General features: G+C 41.8%; 1 protein-coding gene across 1 annotated transcript in view; it reads right to left on the bottom strand.

Annotated features, from left to right (window-relative positions):
• Nucleotides 1-502: 502 nt before the first annotated feature.
• skap1 (src kinase associated phosphoprotein 1) overlaps nt 503-19,528 on the bottom strand; it is a 31,438-nt gene continuing 12,412 nt past the window's right edge. The window contains exons 5-13 of the mRNA XM_061708684.1: nt 17,740-17,820; nt 17,559-17,642; nt 17,348-17,472; nt 15,933-15,996; nt 14,332-14,538; nt 11,766-11,813; nt 11,566-11,675; nt 1,129-1,240; nt 503-806 (exon numbers count right to left, since the gene is read on the bottom strand). Coding sequence (XP_061564668.1) covers nt 1,148-1,240; nt 11,566-11,675; nt 11,766-11,813; nt 14,332-14,538; nt 15,933-15,996; nt 17,348-17,472; nt 17,559-17,642; nt 17,740-17,820 — 812 coding nt within the window. The 3' untranslated portion in view covers nt 503-806; nt 1,129-1,147. The remainder of the gene's footprint in view (nt 807-1,128; nt 1,241-11,565; nt 11,676-11,765; nt 11,814-14,331; nt 14,539-15,932; nt 15,997-17,347; nt 17,473-17,558; nt 17,643-17,739; nt 17,821-19,528) is intronic.

The following is a 19,528-nucleotide window of genomic DNA, read 5'->3' as shown; positions in this document are numbered from 1 at the left end:
TCTGCACAGCACTAATAACACGTTACTAATTCTAACCAACAAATGTAGTTGAAGGGTTTGTGGGGTCACGGTGGCGTCAGTCGTCATGGTGATTAAAAACACTACACTTCTCAAGTCACCTCTGTACGACGGAGTATTAGGGCCAAACTAAGACAAAAAAATTTGGAAATTACGAGAATTAAGTCATAATATAATGAGAATAAAGTCGTAAATTTACCAGAATAAAGTCGTAATGTTGCGAGAATAAAGTCGTAATGTTACGAGAATAAAGTCGTAATATTATCGAGAATAAAGTGGTAATTTATGAGAATAAAGTCGTAATATTATGAAAATAAAGTGGTAATTTATGAGAACTCTAACAGGAAGAGCAGTCTTCTCCCTGTGTTAAAATTAGGAATATTGAGCAGCAGCTTGTGAAGTTATATATATATATAATATATTTAATATTACGACTTTATTCTCGTAATATTAAGACTTTATTCTCAAAATAATACGACTTTATTCTCGTAATATTATGACTTTATTCTCGTAATTTTACGACTTTATTCTCGTAAATTTTTTTGTCTTAGTTTGGCCCTAATACTCCGTCGTACCTCTGAGAAGCTTGAACTGATTTACAATAAAGGGGATGCTAAACTTCCTGCCGCCTGTTCAACGCCAGTGCAGCTGGCGGGGCGTTTAAAGGGCGTAGGAGAAACTGCTACTGCAGCACAAACACTAATAATTTAAAGTCTTAACAAGGGAAAACTTTCAGATTACAAAAGACAAGCTGACATGTGGGTCGGTGAAATTGCAGCTGGATCCGTCTGCAGAGAGAGAAACAACACCGTCAGGGAAACGTGCATTAATAATTCAGAGGTCATTTGAAGCTGGGCCTATCTAACTATTAGGAAATCTTTTACTAAAGAGGACAAGTGATGCTGCAATCAGGCTTCTGTTGCTGTATTTGCTGTCAGCCGTTGCTCTGCCTGCTTTATGTAGTACTTCCTGCAGCCAGCAGATGCCATAAACGGCGTCTCCACGGCTGAATGCACCTCGGTGGCCTCTGGACGAGCACCAGGGGGACGCTTCTGCGGATTAGGCGCAGTAATGGGCCATAATGCTCACGAGAAGAGAGGGCCTCGGTACCTGGAGGAGCCTGGAGGGGTCACAGGATGTAGGCGGGTTGCAGGAAGTCCTTGGGGACGATACCCACGGTGCCGTTCAGCTCGCCGACCCACCAGCCGTGGATGTTGTACTCCTGGACCCCAAATTGACAAATAAAGCATTTAACACTGAGCATTTAGGAACAAGCAGGCAGAAAAACAAGAGTCACACTGATGTGATCTGAGCCACCGTGTCTTCCACATTATTAACACAATAACGCAGTAGCAGCACACGTGGCCCCGGTGCTGTTGGGGCCCCAATAAAAGCCTGTAACTGCGGTATTAAAGAGGGTTTTGAGGAGGATGTCCAGGAGAGGCTCCATCCCTTCACTGAACAGCCGTTTCCAAAATTTGAATCCACATTTGGGCCCATTAGCCTCGCGGGCTTTCATTAAAAAAATGTGCGAGGTGGTAAACAAGGCAATCAAGACGACGGTGTCTAAAATAACCCAGCTCTTTTAGCTGCTCAGCAGCCAGGCGCACAGCTGGCTGCTGTCCTCCCTTCCCAACATCTGGCGCAGACTAAAAATACTAATGTTCAAAAATCTAACTTCTGCACGTCTGTTCAGAAACGCCTGAATCTCCAAACTCATTCCTCCATGAACTAAATACCTTTAGGGATGGTTTTTGTAAGTCGTCAGGTGGAAAAACACGATAGTCATTTTTGCATAAAACAATCAAAGGACTGATCATTTACAGAAAACAGACACAAATAAAAATGTGATGTAAATTCAGTCAATTAAAAATAAACCTAAAAAAGTCTATGTGTTCTCACCTGGAGCTGAAATGTGAAATTAAAATCTCTGCTGCCAGTTCAGACAGGAGGTTAATGTTAGATTTAATTATCTTTTAGTCAATTTTTGTTGTATCTTTTAAAAATGTTGCTGCATTTTAGAAATAAATGAAAAGCGATGTTAGATTAAGAATATACACAATTGATAAAATAGGTGAAAAAAAACGACCCGTGTTCCAGTTTTTAGATGAGTTTTGTAGACTTCAAACCATCTACACATGTACACGTCTTTAATAAAGTGGTTGATGAATCTGAGTGGCATCGACCTCCTCGTCCTCATCTGATCACAACGGCTGCAGGAGGGACAGGAGGGACAGAGGAGGAAGCAGTGGCGTCAATTCAGTGGAAGCTAAGGTATGGCAAGGTTACGAGTCACAGAACTTAACTAGAGTATCAATCAACACGTGCAGCAAATACTCATCACAGAAGTCTGCTGTGTAGCTTATCTGTGTGGTCAAGAAAAATTGGAACTTTATCAAATGCATTCTCGCTCACTGCAAAAACTCAAAATCTTACCAGGAATATTTGTCTTATTTCTAGTTAAAATGTCTCATTTTTAGTCAAAAAATCTCATTACACTTAAAACAAGAGTCATCACCAGAAAAATAACTTGTTATTTGACCATTTTCACCTGTTTCAAGTAGATTTTCACTTGAAAAAAGTAGAAAAATCTGCCAGTGGGACAAGATTTATCTTCTCATTACAAGCAAAAAAATCTTGTTCCACTGGCAGATTTTTCTACTTATTTTAAGTGAAAATCTACTTGAAACAGGTGAAAATGGTTGTTTTTTAGTCTTGTCTTAAATGTTATGAGATTTTCTTTGACTAAAAATTAGACATTTTAACTAGAAATAAGACAAATATTCTTAAGATTCTGAGTTTTTGCAGTGTATAATAACTAGTGAAATCGATCATGTTGTTCTGATTTGCATTTGTAGTTATTCTATATGTATTAAGTAATAGAATAATCAATACAAATAGACACAATAGACAGTAATTCCATAAATGTATTTAAAAAACAAACATTTACATTTTCCCTTGAAGCCAAGGTGTGGCGGCTGCCATACCTTGCCATACCCAATTGACGCCCCTGGGAGGAAGGACAGGAGGGACAGAGGAGGAAGGACAGGGGGGACACCAGCAAATGGGGTCGCCACCTTTCAGAAATAGAAATAAGGGACGCCTCGATTTCAGCAGCACAGGCACCAAAAAAAGGGACATCCCCAAAACTTCTAAACTGCATAGAAATGTATTTATTTTATATGAAAAAACAAAATGCTTTGATTTAAAGTTCAAAGTGCTTTAATAGCATTGAACTTGCACGACTAGACAGACAACCATACTAGCAACTGAAATAGCCTCCTATGATGTGTACGTCCATCAGCCCAGATGTAGAATATAGCTACAGGTGAAGGTCGGAACATTAGAATATGGTGTAAAAGTTAATTTATTTCAATAATTCAACTAGAATATGGTGTAAAAGTTAATTTATTTCAATAATTCAACTAGAACATGGTGTAAAAGTTAATTTATTTCAATAATTCAACTAGAATATGGTGTAAAAGTTAATTTATTTCAATAATTCAACTTAAAAGATGAAACTAATATATTACATAGTCTCATTACACACAAAGCAAGATATGTTAAACCTTTATTTGTTATTATTTTGATGATTGAATTGTTTATTGATTTCATAATATAGAGATTTTTTATTTGGTGTTTTCATAAACTGTGAGTCATAATTACCAAAATTATAACAAATAAAGGCTTGAAATATCTCACTTTGAATGTAGTTGGAAATAATATATTTGTTTCACCTTTAGTTGAATTTACTACGAATAAAGTTTTGCAATATATTCAAATTTTCCGACCTTCACCTGTATATTATGACATAAATAAATAAGAGCATAATATTTGTCTGTATTGGTTCAATACGGAACACAACTTTTAATTCCCAATTATGGAACAATTCCGTATTTTAAGGGACGGGTGGCGAGCCTACCAGCCAGCCGTCTCTTCTCCACCCTGATGGAGCTGGACGGTCAGCTCTGTTCTCCAGCAGATTGGAAACGGTGGTGAGCTGTTCATCTCTCACACACACACACACACACACACACACACACACACACACACACACACACACACACACACACACACACACACACACACACACACACACACACATGTGTGTGAACGTTCAGGATCCTGTTTCTAGCTGTAAAAGCACGTACTGTGACAAGACTGAATGGATTGTGTCAAAGGTTTAGTCCATCAGCCGGACCGACACCTCTCCGGGCCGGAGCAGAGCAGTAACGAGCTGTTTCTGGACAGCAGGATGGATGAATGGCTCAACCGGTGATAAACCACTAAAACTCAAGAGTCCTCACAGCACAAACAGATCTAGGCAGATTGTCCACACAGGCCTCATCGTTTTCCCTCCCAACATCTCTGACAGCTCCGACTGCCATGTTCCAGTATGCTTGGCGCTCTGACAAACCCCCCATTCAGGGGGAGCTCACGTCCAGAATGGTCTTTTTATGCCCCCCACAAGACCCGGGAGGGAGAGGCCCGGCTGTGGAGAGCTGGCTCCGGTTCCCGACCGGGAGAAGGTGAACGCAGGGGCGGGAGAGGGAGACAGACGGACGGGGGGGGGGACTGGAGAGAGGGAGCGGAACAGCTCTCCTCTCCCTCGGGGCGGCAGCACTATTCCACCAACCGCACTGACAGAGAGTTTTATTTATCTGTGCTGCCCATCTGTGCAGTCGGTCTCAAATTCTCCCTGAGAAAGGTCTTTTGGATTATCAGCGCCGCCATTTTAATATGGCTGCTCCGGCGCGGAGCGGCGCCAATGGCAGCGAGGGCCGTGAGGCGTGCAGAGCCGGGTTCATCCAGAGTACACCTGCTGTAATAGGGACATTCCAGCAGACGTGGGGAGTAAATTACCCAAATGACAACAACGATGCCAGTTCGTCAACGTCCTCGTCCTCCTGCACATATGTACGGAAGAGTATTAGGGCCATGATGCAGGAGAAAAAATACTTGAGAGGGGAAGATTATTTTTTTATTGTGCACTTTGACAAAAAAGTCGAAACGTCGAGAATAAAGTTGAAATACAATTTCAAGAATAAAGTCGAAATTTCGCCTTTTTTTTCTCGACATTTCGACTTTTTTCTCGACATTTCGACTTTTTTCTCGACATTTCAACTTTTTCTCGACATTTTGACTTTTTTCTCGACATTTCGATTTTTTTTGTCGAAATTGTACTTCAACATTAATCTCGACATTTTGACTTTTTTCTCGACATTTCAACTTTTTCTCAACATTTCGCCTTTTTTCTCGACATTTCGACTTTTTTCTCAAAGTGCATAATGAAAAAAAAATCTTCCTCCTCTAAAATATTATTTTTAATTTTCTCTTGCATGGCCCTAATACTCTTCTACGGAAGAGTATAAGGGCCATGCAGGAGAAAAAATATTTCAAAGGGGAAGATTTTTTTTTTATTGTGCACTTCGAGAAAAAAGTCAAAATGTTGAGAATAATGTTGAAATACAATTTGAAGAATAAAGTCGAAATTTCGCCCTTTTTTTTCAACATTTCGACTTTTTTCTCAAATTGTACTTCAACAGTATTCTCGACATTTCGACTTTTTTCTCGACATTTCGACTTTTTTCTCGAAGTGCATAATGAAAAAAAAATCTTCCTCCTCTAAAATATTATTTGTATTTTTCTCCTGCATGGCCCAAATACTCTTCTACGGAAGAGTATTTAGGGCCATGCAGGAGAAAAAATATTTGAAAGGGGAAGATTTTTTTTTATTGTGCACTTCGAGAAAAAAGTCGAAATGTCGAGATTAATGTTATACAATTTCGAGAAAAATGTCGAGAATAATGTTGAAATATAATTTCAAGAATAAGGTCGAAATTTCGCCTTTTTTTTCTCAACATTTCGACTTTTTATCGAAATTGTACTTCAACATTATTCTCAACATTTCAACTTTTTTCTCGACATTTCGACTTTTTTCTCGAAGTGCATAATGAAAAAAAAATCTTCCTCTTCTAAAATATTATTTGTATTTTTTTCTCATGGCCCTAATACTCTTCCGTACATATGTTGACCGTGTTTGTGTTTTCTTGTGTTTGAGGTTCTGCTGGCAGGGGTTGGGTCAGAGCAGAGGCGTGTTTGGGCTCATTGCAGCACCATTTAAAAATCCTAGGGATTCATTTAAAAAGACTAAATGCTTTTGGGGGGGGGAAGAAGAGAGAAAGTCAGGCACCCTTGAGCATCGGCCTTGAGGGAAACGTCTCCCATTAACAGGATGCAGCAGGATCCATCCAGGTCCAATCAGCACCAGCGCTGCAGCCGCGGATCAGATCCGCCACAGCGCCGTGCGGCGGCGGCGCGCTGACTCGCTGACCTCCCGGTGACTCCTCCGCCGGAGCGGGTTGCCATGACAACACCTGCAGTGTACCGGCGGCTCGTTTATTTACCACTCAGGGGGCTGGCTAATGGCGGCCCTCTGATGGGCCCATCGCTCACGCCGCCGAGCGGAGGACGGCCTGACAGCCAGCCGAGCCTGGAGCGGGGAGAAGGTGAGTCGGGGTTGGCCGGGCGAGGCGAAGCAAGATGAGTGAAGCCATGCAGCGTCGCGTCACGGCGCCATTGTGAAAAAAGCTAAACAAAAACACACCTTTAATATCCGTCTTTGTCTCTTAAAACCTCTCTTTAGAGGTGATCTCCTACGCAGAAGCTCCAGAGCACATGTCCTCCTCCTTTTTATCCCTCCAACACACACACACACACACACACACACACACACACACACACACACACACACACACACACACACACACATTTATTTATCTTGACCCAACCTTATTTTAGGTTCAACTATTCTAATCTATGTTATTTTAATCAGTCTGTATTTTGTACTTGCACTAAGTGCTTTAAATGTTAACCTTTTATTGTGGTTTCAGGACATTGTACAGTAGTCTGTTTCTTGTATTTGTATTTGAACACTGTCATTGTAAACCCTAATGTGTAGTATTTATGTTTGTCAAGGACTACAGATGGAAATTAGCTTGTGGCTAACTCTGATGCAGCCATCTTTTTAATGTACCTGCACATTGTCCTTTAAATAAATAAATAAATAAATAAATTAATACACACACACACACACACACACACACACACACACACACACACACACACACACACACACACACACACACACACTCCCAGATGAAACACAAATACACACAATCCCAAATGCATACAAACTAGGGGGAGTGCTAATAAGCCTGACACATGAGGCATCTCTGCTCGGCCACCAGCTGACTGAGGCAGGCCTTGGGCGTGATGGAGCGCAGGAAGTCTCTCATTGCCCTGCCGCTGAACCCGCTGCTTGGTTGTTACAATTTCTCCCTCCTTCCCTCCCTCCTTCCACATTTCCAACCCCCTCCATCTTTTCCTCCCATCTCCCCCATGGCAGCGTTTCCGCTGCTCGCCGTTTGCTCCAGCGTTGTCTCTCTCCTCTCGCCTGATGCACTGCAGCCCTCTGCAGTTCTTCTATCACCGGTCAGCCTAATAAAGAAACATGGACACCTCCAGCTGGCACCAGCCCATGATCTGTAACCTGCTTCCACGTTAGCGAGCCCTCCGTCCTTATTGCTCACACAAATGCACTTCGCAACTGGTCCGACCTGAAACTGCCGGGATAATATTCACACTTTGGGGAGTTCATAAGGATTTTGTGCCAGAATAATTTAGCTGAGATCCATCTGAAAATATGGAATATCGCGCTGCATTTCCAGAAACTGGAATGGCTACTTAGTGTCCACTTTTTCCAAGTGGGCTTTTAATTAAATCACTGAATCGGCTTCAAATTGGAAACATGACAGAGCATGAGAATGTTTGAAAATATCTCAGGGACAATGAGATTTAATAAAAAGAAACCCTACTTGCTTCTTTCTAATGCACGCCTGGGATTACAGATAGCTCCTTAACTTAATAGCAATTTAAAGTGGATTTGTGTATGCCACTGAGTGTCTGTAATGATGGCTGTTTATGCCGCCCCTCATTTATAATAATTAGGCAGAATAGATTGGGGGTGGGTTTGCTCGGACGTGGTTCTGGGCGATTGGCTTTGGGCTGAATAATGACCTACTGTAGTTGACCGGGGGATGACCGCTGCCTCCTGCGTGACCCCGGACCGCAGACTCACCCCCTGCTACTTTGGGTGGTAAATAGGATGTCTTGCCTGTCTATAGTGTCTATGGCCACAATAGCAGCCAGGGGTCTTTAAATTGGTGTGTGACAGAGAAAAGGAGAAGAGAGGGGGAAAGGGTTAACACAATGGAATAAATCCCCCCCCCACCTCTTTGTCTCTGTTGCTTGACTTTTCCCATCTGATTGTTTGCCACTTTTCCTTTTCTTCTGCTGCTTTCAGTCGGTGTGACCCGTCGGTCTGTGGGCCAAACTCACTTGTAAAACAGAGAATAATCCCGTTCTAATCCCCGAGAGAGACTCGCAGCAGCAAGAGCACATTCTCACTAGCTTCCGTTTCTTGGTTTATCTTCAGATATTCAAACTTTTAATTTTGGGGGATGGACAGTAAATCACAGCTGGTAAATCTTTAAGGCCCTAAATCAGCCTTCGCAAGTGAAAACGCTTCCAAACACCGCCACAAGGTGTCAGTGGTGTCCACGTTCTCCTTCTGTCTAGCAAGTTGCAAGTTTGACAAAATATGAGGTGATGCTCTGCGGCGGGAGCCTCTCTGGATTGGCTGAGCCGACTCCGTCTCCCTGGGCTCTGGTTGGTCGGGGGACGGAGGAGAGGAAGTGAGCAGGGTGGTGGAGAGACGCAGGGAGAGGTGGCAGCAGCGCCTGCCAGACTTTTAAGGACCCTGGATGGGTTTGTGTCATAAATCTCTTCCCACTCCATCCTGCCGTTCTCCATGAGTGCCTGTGGGAATACAGGAATGTGACAGCTGACCTGTAGAGCCCGTGCCTTTTGATTCTGGACACATAAATTAGAGGGCAAGAATGCAGGACAACCTTATGGTTTAATGCTGGGCAGGACCGACGGAGCACACGGGCTTCACACATGTCAAGGGGCAGTGCAACAATGGCTCGCAGCCGTGGCCATGAATGAATCTGATATACGTTGTAAATCCTATCACAACCATCCCCTCTGCATGTGACACAGTTTAACCGCTGTTCACGCACCACAAGTGTGCATGAAAACTGTCAACAGCTCAAAATGAAGTCAACAGAAATAGTGACCTCTCCCGCTAAATGTCAGCGCATGAGGATAATGCAAACTCTCAGGAAACGAAATGCCAAATCCAAAATACCCCAAAATTAAAAAAAAAAGATAAAAGTCAGGAGAGGGATTTCTTGGTGTGTTTGTGCCTCCAGCATCAACAAGTTGAGCATCGCCATGGAACTCTGCAGAAGACAAGTCGGGCTGGACGCGGCGGCGGAGCCACACTACCGTGTTGTTCTCTTCAACTAATGGGATTCATATGATCTGTGATATTCCTGTTTTATTTACTGTGTTACTGATGCTCTGATAAATCTGCACACACAGTAACGCACAAGGGAGGAAAAAACCAACAACAAATACAGTAAAAATGCCTCCACTTTACAGTAAGTGAGAGATCAATATTGATGGATGAGGGCCTTTTATACAATCGGCATGTTCTCCTCAGTTCACAGCCATATGACACCACGCCCGTGGCTATCCCATTCTGCACTTCAGCAGTCAATCACATCCCAGCTTTAAAAATAACAGTTTGTTAGCACCATTGATTTAGCACTTAGAGCGTGTCCTTATTACCTTGTAATTATGGTCAGTGTTGACATAACAGCACAGACAACTAGGCCTCCCACCCTCTAAGAGAATTTATGGGCTCTGGTTTTATTACGGCCATTTCATCTGTCTGGGTCCCCAGTTAAGCGACAGACTTGAGTTCTAGCCAAGGGCCTGTATTTCACTCACGGAGGTCAGGGTGCTCAGGAATCCCCCCCGTAAAAGTGAACGGCGGCGGGGCCGGCGTCTTTACGTCCAGAAGACACAGGGAAGCCCTCCCCAAGGGCTCGTTAAAATAAATCGCCCTATTAAAAGCTACAACCCAAATAACGCCATTCATGAAGGAAATTTGACGCTGTTAAAACGCAAAACAGGACACGCACAGAAACGCTCCGAGCCTGTCAGGACGTCACCTTTCAGTAATTTACAACGCGCTCCATGCCACAAGTCCACTGACTGACAGTTTGACTGCTCTTGCAGCCCGTCGCTGTGTTATGACTTCCTGTTACTACTCCACAACACCAGTAATCTGGGTCATTAAGAGTCTAAGAAACATCAGCCAGCTCTCACTTCCTAGAAGGCCGCTGTTTTCCTCCTACGGTCCTCAGTGAAACAGATCTATACAGTGAAAACTCATCTGAAGCTGCGGGTCTGTCGCTCAAAGTCAGCAACCCTTTGCTCCCCCCCTAACGTACTTTGGTCACCATTACGTGACAAATGAAGGTGTCTGTTTTGACATTTTACCTTATCAAGCAGTACACACAGACGGAGCAGAAGGCCAGAGAAGCTCAGTTAAAAGTCCTTCCTCTGTGGAGGCCATGCTTCACCTGTGGTTTATCTGGAAACAACACGATTATTCTGCTTTAACACAAACCAAAACTGTTAATCTATATCAACATAAAAGCGGAGCTTCTTTTAATCTACCAGGAGCGCCGTTGTTTTCCTAATCACACGACTCCGAGAAACAGCAGTGCAAATAATTACAATTCAGCGGCTTTGGCTGGAGATAAAAACCACAAGAAATTTTGGGGGTCAATAGATAATTTCCTAATCTCCAATACATAATTGCTAACAAATAAGATTCCTCGTTTCCGCCTCTCCTGTTCAGATAACTCGGCCTAAACACAGAGTGTGATGATTCAATTTGATATCGACGAATGGCACCGGCCTGGGAACAAGTCCCTCTGTGCAGCAGAGGAGAAGTGCCCAAATTACAAGCCATTGATTTCCAGGAGGGAGTCTTTTCCCTGCTAGACTCTCTGCATGTAACTACATGATGGCCATATTACATGAGGAAATAAATTGAGAGCAAAGAGTAGAGGTGCAGGATGGCTTCACCTGCAGTTTGCGTCAAACAGAAAGAAAGAGCTTTGCATGGCTGCCTACTTAATTAACCCTTGTGATAGACACTCCATAATGAACAACAGCACCATTACGCAGCACCCAAATGGCCCTTCGCCCTGGTGGCCCAGGAATAGATGCGGCCGCCGTCGGTACTCCTCCGCTGCAGGGAGATGCAAGAGCTCAATAACACAAGAATTTAGATGTTGGGAATATCAGCATGTTTAGAGAGTAAATGAGGACGAGGTGATTACTGCAGTTGATGTTGTTTAACCCCCTAAATAAACGCTCTTGTTACAAGTCTGCATCTCAGTTTACTCATTTGAAATTATTATAGCTGCTCTTTTAATTATATCAAAGAGTCAAAGGAATAGGTTTTCGTTGGAAGGAGGAGGTCGTTTCTCTTCAGCCAACGGGTCAAAGTTCCTTCAGGAACCACAAAGTGGTGAATCATCTTTGCTGATTGCCGATGCTGACCTTACTGATGATGTAGATGAGATCTCCTCTGTGAAAGTCCAGCTCGTCTGCCTCGTCAGCCTGGCAATCCCATAAACCCTGATAGAAGTTGGCAAAATCTGACGCACAATCTGAAAGGAAACACACAAATGTATATTAAGGAGAAGTGGGCTATTTCCACATTGTAGAAGGGTTATTCTCTGTAATTAAAAAGTTCTGACCTGGTTTGCTGTCGGAATTCTCAACAAGCGATTCTGAAAAATCCTCATCTAAAGAAATAAAATAAAATTAGAAAAATAAAACAATGAAAGTAACATGTAAAAAATTATTTCTTCTGAGTGTTCAAAAAACAAAAAAACTAAATAAACCCAACTCCATCCACTGCACTGAAATGATTGTTGAAACCTAAATCCATGATGAACACACGTTAATACGTTTTAATTATCTTTGGTTCTTCAGAAAAAACAGAGGAAAAATACAGTTCCAAGTGTGTCTGTATTGATTTGTGAAAGGTTTGCATGGTGCCCAGAAATGGTCACACATGGGAAATCCTTAAAAATGTGAACATGAAGAACAAATGAACATAACTTAGCACGTCTTTAGTAAATTACAGTATTTGATTAAACATAATGCAGTTTATTTAGCTTTATTTAATCTTTTTTTGCAATAATGGATCAAAGGGACAATAACAGGTGAGCAGTAAAATGAATAATAACCACTGGACACAGAAAATAATATTTTTGTGCATTTTCAACAAATCACTGACTAATCCCCACATTCTTATTTCTCTTTAACCAGAGTAAACAAAATCAATTTGTTGACATATATCAGAGTCCTGGGCAGGAAAAGTAAAAGAAGCAGAGGCGGATGTGTCATTGACTGCTGGGCGTGGCCCCCGGTGGTCTGTAAGGTGACACAGTGATACGTCTGCCTCCGACTCGCACATCCATCCTGAACAGAAGCCGGCTGACAGCCGTGCCACAACCCGGCAACACTATCCACCTTCCAGCACAACCTGCACCGCTCTTTCCAGGAAGAGCAAGAAAGATGACACACACACACACACACACACGAAAGAACACGTTCTGTAGGTCCACATTTATATTTGGGTGCCTGCTCCTTCTTCTTCTCCAAACACAAACAGATATTTAAAACTGCCGTTAAAGGACTCTGTAGCTGCTGAGTCTTGATAGCAGAAGAAGAAAGGACATCTTAATTTTGTTTGCAGTGGATCCAAACATTTGTTCAGTCCTCTTCATCTGCTGTAGCGAGGAGCATCATTCCGCCGAGGGGCCAGCGCCATGGGCCGATGGTTTCTATATCAAAGTGATTTAATTTTCCAGTCAATAAAATCAGTCATCAGCTCTAGAGCCAATACTGCCGTCGTTGCTCCCCAATCTGCCGGCAACGGAGCCACACTGAGCGCTCTCATCATCAAAAAACAGTCCAGAATGCAATTTTAAAAATCCTTTATATTACGAGGTGTTCAGTGTTAACAGCTTAAAAAGTCAAGTGTTGTAGATTTTAAAAAACTAAACAAGGTGTCCTTCTCTTAAGATGATCATTTATATTTTTGAAAGCTATTACAAACAGAAAAATTCAAATTCTGGCTGCTTTTCTTTGCTTTTCTTTTTTTTTTGCAATCCCAATCAGTGAAAATTACCAGAGAATTTAATAATTCAACGGTGTATAATCACTGCGTAAAAGCGGTTAATGAGCAGAGAGGTGCAGGATGATTGATAAGAGAAGGGGTGAGAAAGTGAACGAAAGAGCCCGTTATTTGATATGCCATCTGTGGTCAGGGTCTGTACCTCTTCCCAGATGGCTTTGAACGGCGGCGTGACAGTCTGAAGACTGATTTCCCTTCCACCAGTGATTTTGGCAAAGGTAATGTACTCGCTGGGTGAAACAGAATCTTGATGTATCTTATTTAATAGAAACAGTGATGGACGACGGCCCTGAGAAGATCGGATCACCTCTTTTGTCCTTCTTGGGATCTCGTAGCCGGCCTGACACATGCAAGCGACTCTCCTGCAGAAGGAGCTTGCACACGCTGCTCTGTCTCTTCACTCAAACTTTAATTTCTATTAAACATGTGACATTAAGAGCTCCAGAGCTATTTTAAGCCCTGAGAGATGCAGTTTTCACGTCCTTTCAACTAAATTGCTGTTGCTAGGCAATTTTGGACAAAACTCTGCTTAGTGGATTGAATTGTAGGCCATTTGTTGCCTAGCAACATTAGCTAATTGGACATTCTATGACAGAGCATTTCCAAACTCGCTGGCTCTCTCTAATTTCAACAACATAGCTGCTCTTAGAGATCAAAAAAGGGTGGTGGGGGGGGTTAACAGAGGAAGTAGATTTCAAGTCACTGACGAGTGACTTTTCCCCTTCCTGTCCCGAACTGAGGGGTCAGTCTGGGTGTTGTGATGATGAGGAGGCAGGAGGCAACACAACTGTCACAGCCAGGAGCAATCACAAGTATATCTTGTTGCTGAATTAGCCTGGGGTGTGTGTGCGTGTCTGTTGGTCTGACTGAGTGTCTGCGTTTATGGGTACAGCAGCACCCTCCTGTCTATTCAATTCAATTTTATTTATATAGCGTCTATTACAACAGAAGCGGTCTCTAGGCGCTTTCCAGAGGCCCCGAACATGACCCCTGAGCAATTATTACATAAACAATGGCAGGTAAAAACTCCCCTAGTGGGAGAAAAACCTTAAGCCAAACATTCAAACAATATTCATGGGTGTTGGTGGGTGGGTGCTGGTGCATGTGCACCGCCGTACCTGGCAGCATCTCGTAGATGTCGTCCTCATCCTCCTCCTCGCCCTCCCCTGCTTCCTGCCCTCCTCCCAGCTTGCTGCCCTGGGAGGCCCGGACCGGCTGCAGCGGGGGGCGGCTGCCTCCCCCCTCACCTATGTCATCATAGGTCTCTTCCTCCTCCTCATCCTCGTCCTCTTCCTCGTCCACCGGGATGACATTGGAGCTGAGATCTAGGATGGAAGGAGAGACGGCGTGAATGAAACTGTTAGTGTCAAGATGGAACACAAAATAAAGAAAAAAGCGTAATAGAGTAGAGTAAGAGGGATGTTTGGATAGTCGGGCCACACGAGCCGTACAGTGACCGGCTCTTATATTTTATCATTTGCAACGTATGGTGGAAACTATTTTGCTCAGATAAAACTAGAACTGAGGATTATTTAAAAATGAAATGACATGAAATTATCTGAAAATAAAATCATCTTTGGAGCTTTTTTTTTTTTAACAAGTTACAAGTTACCTGTAAATTAACAATAAATCATGGAGCTTTTACCTCCATCACATCAAATGTTAGCAACTGTCCTGCTTCCTACATATCTTCTGTTTAACACATATTATGGGCTGTACATTGACCTAATGATTAAACGTCTTTTAACTGCATGTCATCTCTTATACAGATCAAAATCTCTTAAAAGCATGAAAACACAGGATCATCAAGCTGCTTTCTGACAAGAAAAGTCAGTCTTGTTCACACGTAAGGTCAAGGGTAAAGAGGACAAATGATCAGATAAATGCTGACTAAATTTTGGAGCAAAATTGTGCTTGAACAATGTAAGATAAACTACAGAGTGTCTGTTACTTCCCGCAAACGGTGGCCCGACCCGAGTCCATTTTAGAGAGAAGGAGGCACAAATGCTGGCTCAGATGGAGGAGCTGTCTCATTGCAAACGACGGCCCGCTGCAACACGGGGTATCAGGTCCTCTGCCGTACAACAGCAGCCAAGCAGAAATCAATGTCACTGGAGGATAACCAGAACATCTACCAATCAATTTCCTGTAAGCTGGAATTCGGGGGGAGAGTTATGGGAGGAGTAGTTGGAGGGGGTGAAGGAAAACTAAGTCTACATGATGGTGCACATGACTTGGTGGGTGACATGTTGAATGAGGAGATTCAGAGCTCTTGTGCTCGGCCGTGCAGTTTGTGATGGATTGGGTGGTTTTCATACGAGTCAGGGATGATAAAGCGCTCCCACGCACTTCTGACCTTTCTGCACCACAAAAAACACAAAACTTCAGTGGAAATAAAAAAATAATACAAATAGTTGGGTTTTTATTTCTCTAAATCTTTTTTCCAATAACCTACCTGACTTTTAAAATGTCACCTCGAGTCAATCGAATTCAAAAACTGCAGTTATTATGTTTTTATCGCTCGCTGTGTTTTACTATTTGAAAATGCCACGCCGTGAAAACTTACAAAAAATAAAAAAAAGTTCAGAGAGAAGGACAAAAACAGGGCAGGAAATGTATTTTCCAAAAGATAGAAGAGGAAACAGGGTAGGAAATGCTTTCCCCAAAGACATCACAGGAAAAAGATGCAATTAAAAGGTGGAGAAGGACAGTGGCTTACCCCTGAGAACAAAATTGATCTGGTCCACCCATTCTCTGGCCTCTTGAGGGCTGCTGGCAGTAAACTGGAGAGAGAGCAGCAGTAATGCTGTCATTATCATCACATTTAAGCATCGCATTTATACATCCAGACTTTGATCAAACCTCTAAATATTCAAGTAAAACTAAAGAAAAAAAATGAACCTTTCCTTTTCCAAAAAGCCATATAATAATATGTCTCTTGTATATAAAGTATATTCAATCAGGTTATACTGAAATTTAGTGCCTGGAAGACGATGCTTGCCAGTGGCTAAGTTAAACAATGTGATTTAATGTTCTCTGTATATATATGTGTTTGATATCTGGGAGATCAATTAATAATAAGTCATTGATATGCATTTTTGTTACCTCTTATTTAAATACCTGTATCAGAATAATTTAATACCTCCTATAATTAATAAATATGAATATAGAAATATTTAGTGTGTGTATATTTATATACAAATTTGTATCTGTGTATATATTATAAATATTGTTATTATATAATTCCAGCAGGAAGTGAAAGATGATTATTAATTAGTGGAGAAGGGATAGGGGTAAATAAGCTTTTCTTCTCCTCTACCAACAGTTTGTTATTGATATTATTATTATTATTATTATTATTAGTAGTAGTAGTAGTAGTAGTAGTAGTAGTAGTAGTAGTAACAACAATAATTATTATTATTAAAAAATAATAATGACATAATAATGATAATTATTATTAGTAGTAGTATTAGTAGTTATAATAATAGTAGTAGCTATAACAACAGCAATAATAATATAATCAATCGTAGTAATAATAATAATAATTATTATTAATAATAATAACAATATTGTTATTATCACTATTATTATTATTATTAATAATAATAATACTAATAATAATAATAATAATAATAACAACAATATTGTTATTATCATTATTATTATTGTTTGTTTGAGAAAAAAATCTTTTTTTCCGGATATGTTTGCCTTTTAGGTGTTTTTGCGCCATGCCATGCTCACTATAGAAACAGGTGCTAAGAAACAACATTATTAAAAAGAGTTGAACTCAGTGAGTCAGTCATTTTCTCTTTAAGACCTTCACATTAGTGTTTTTAGTCTGCTGACTTCAGATGACCATTATCCTGACAGCTGTTTTAAATGGCTGTAAATGACAACTGTTTTAAATGACTGTTCACCGGATCATCAGCTGAGACAGACCAACTACTACTACTACGACTGATGGCATGCTTTTCAAATCACCACAAACTTGCAGGATTTCTAAAATTTCAGATCAGGTATGGTTTCATAAAATATACAGACATCAACGTATCTCTGATAAGCTACAACGTACAAACTCTTGATAGCATTTGTGAAACTGCAGTTTACAGCTTTTCAAACATGACACACACAGACCTGGAAAGCCCGTCGTCCGGGAGCAGTGAGTTCAAAACAGAAATTTTTTTTGGAGTCTTTTCTCAAGTTGGTCACCAGCTTTACGCTGTAATCGCTGATAAAAAACGAGCCCTTCTGCTGTTTATCTGTGAGGGAAGAGAACATACTTAATGTAATCAGATTCTGTCGTCCGCACCTGTAATGTTTCTGCATACCAGTGTCACTAGCAAACCTTTTTCACTCCCAAAATAGTAGAAAATGGAGTTATTCAGGACACACCATCTCTTTTGCCACTCTGGGCCAAAGAAGCTGTGGTCTGAGGGAGGAAACGCATGAAAGATTACGTTTATACCGCCAGGTATTTGGACACAACATCTGCACACAAAAAAAAAAAGGAATATAAGCCGTTTTACCTTTTCGCTTCTTCTCAAGGTAGCCTTGCTTCAGGATGTTGCTGAGGTCCTGAGCTGCCACTGGGGTGATGTCACCAAAGTCTGTGAGCACAAGCAAATTAATCAGCATAATTGAATTTAAAATTAGAGGACACTGACAAAAAGCAGGAAATCCTCATATTTAGGGATATCAGATCAAAAATCTTAATAAATTACTTAAGATTATTATTTTGTTAGCAAAACAGTTTTTGTGACTCAGCTAATTCTTAAATCAATAATTTGTTTCAGCACTTATGTCTAATTAGCTGCACTTAACCTTTGTTACTCCCAGGCAACACATGTACACACAGAAAGACATGAGAAAATAAATTCTCCAAACCCCAACTGGGATCAATACATGTACAGTGCTGCTGAGCTCTGCAGTCCATTTATCTGCTCACATAACAATTTAACGACAGCAAACTTCCTGAGGGAATCCAGCAGCTCTTCATTGTTTCACAGGCAAATTTCAAACATGAGAGGACAATAGCACGACTTGAAAGCCTTAAGCTGATCAAAGCAGGAGTTAGGTAACGTAACGCTCTTTAAGAAGTTGTTGCTTTATGTGAGGCGGTGCAGTCATACGTGATTCATCTTACGCTTCGTGTCAGCTGCCTCGAGACATGCACTTTTAACCAGATGTTCATGTTGAAGTTCTGACAAATATCCAATGTTTTAGCTTATTTTCTAGCTTTTCTAAGACATGAGAGGGGAACTTGTCGGCCTCAAAGGCCTTCTTCTGTCATGCATGTTAGTAAGGCCACTTCTGAATTAATGAGTTAACAAGCTTTGAGGTGGCAAATGTGTAGGAGCAGCAAGAGCAGTGTTTTCAGAGCCAGGATGACGGTGCAACCCCCTCAGAAAGAACCCGTTGTATAACTGGGAGAAGACAGACATTTAATAATTAGCTCATCAAGTTTAAACAAATAGCCCCACCAGACTTGACCTGTGCAGCTCTGTCTCTGAGAGCTTGTTTACAGCTTCGTATCCCTCAGCAAGGTCCGCCTGTACAACTTTGATCAAGAAAGCAAAGTACAGCTCATATCAGCGTTCCTGCTCCGCTGACATTCCAGACATTTAAATTCACAGCCAGCCAGCGTAAGATCCGATAACCCGGCCCTGCTTCGGTTAGTGGTCCTGACAGATGAGCGGGTCAAGCCGGAGGAGAGCCTCATACACCTCACAACACTAACACGCTCACATATCACCAGCCTGCCTTTGTGGCTGAACTGACCGGTAACACAATAAATACAGAGGTGCTAAGGACTGTTTTGTCAAAGAGCCTGATTCAGTACATCATAACAAACAGCAGTCATTATGCTCCTCCACCTCATTTATCCGCCACCACGTCCTTTTTTTTTTTTTCCTGGGGCCTGCTTCCCTGTTGCGGCCCACTTCTAATCCCCTCATCCGTCTGCTTCCCTCGCTCTTCATTTATCTCAAAGGTCGAGCTCGACTAATAGATGAGGAGGTACAAAAATCAACACAGGATCCCTCTGATCTGCTGGAGTCAATAAAGATTACACATTCATGCATGTTAAATGCTTTATCGCATGCTGACCTGACCTCACTTGACTGTCCTTTGCGTGAGTCTTAAACAGAGTGGGTGCGAACGTCACAAACATGTACACAATAGCGCCGGACTCTTCTACACAGTAGCAGAGCAGCCTGGCAGCAGCCTGCTTTCACCAGTCCTTGATCCCACCCTTAAGAAATGCAGAGCCTGATTGGTGCTGGGCTAACAATGCCTCCTCCGATGAAAATCACACAT

The sequence above is a fragment of the Cololabis saira genome, chromosome 19, assembly GCF_033807715.1.
Source record: "Cololabis saira isolate AMF1-May2022 chromosome 19, fColSai1.1, whole genome shotgun sequence".
Lineage (NCBI taxonomy): Eukaryota > Metazoa > Chordata > Actinopteri > Beloniformes > Belonidae > Cololabis > Cololabis saira.
This window is presented reverse-complemented; position numbering and strand designations above follow the sequence as displayed.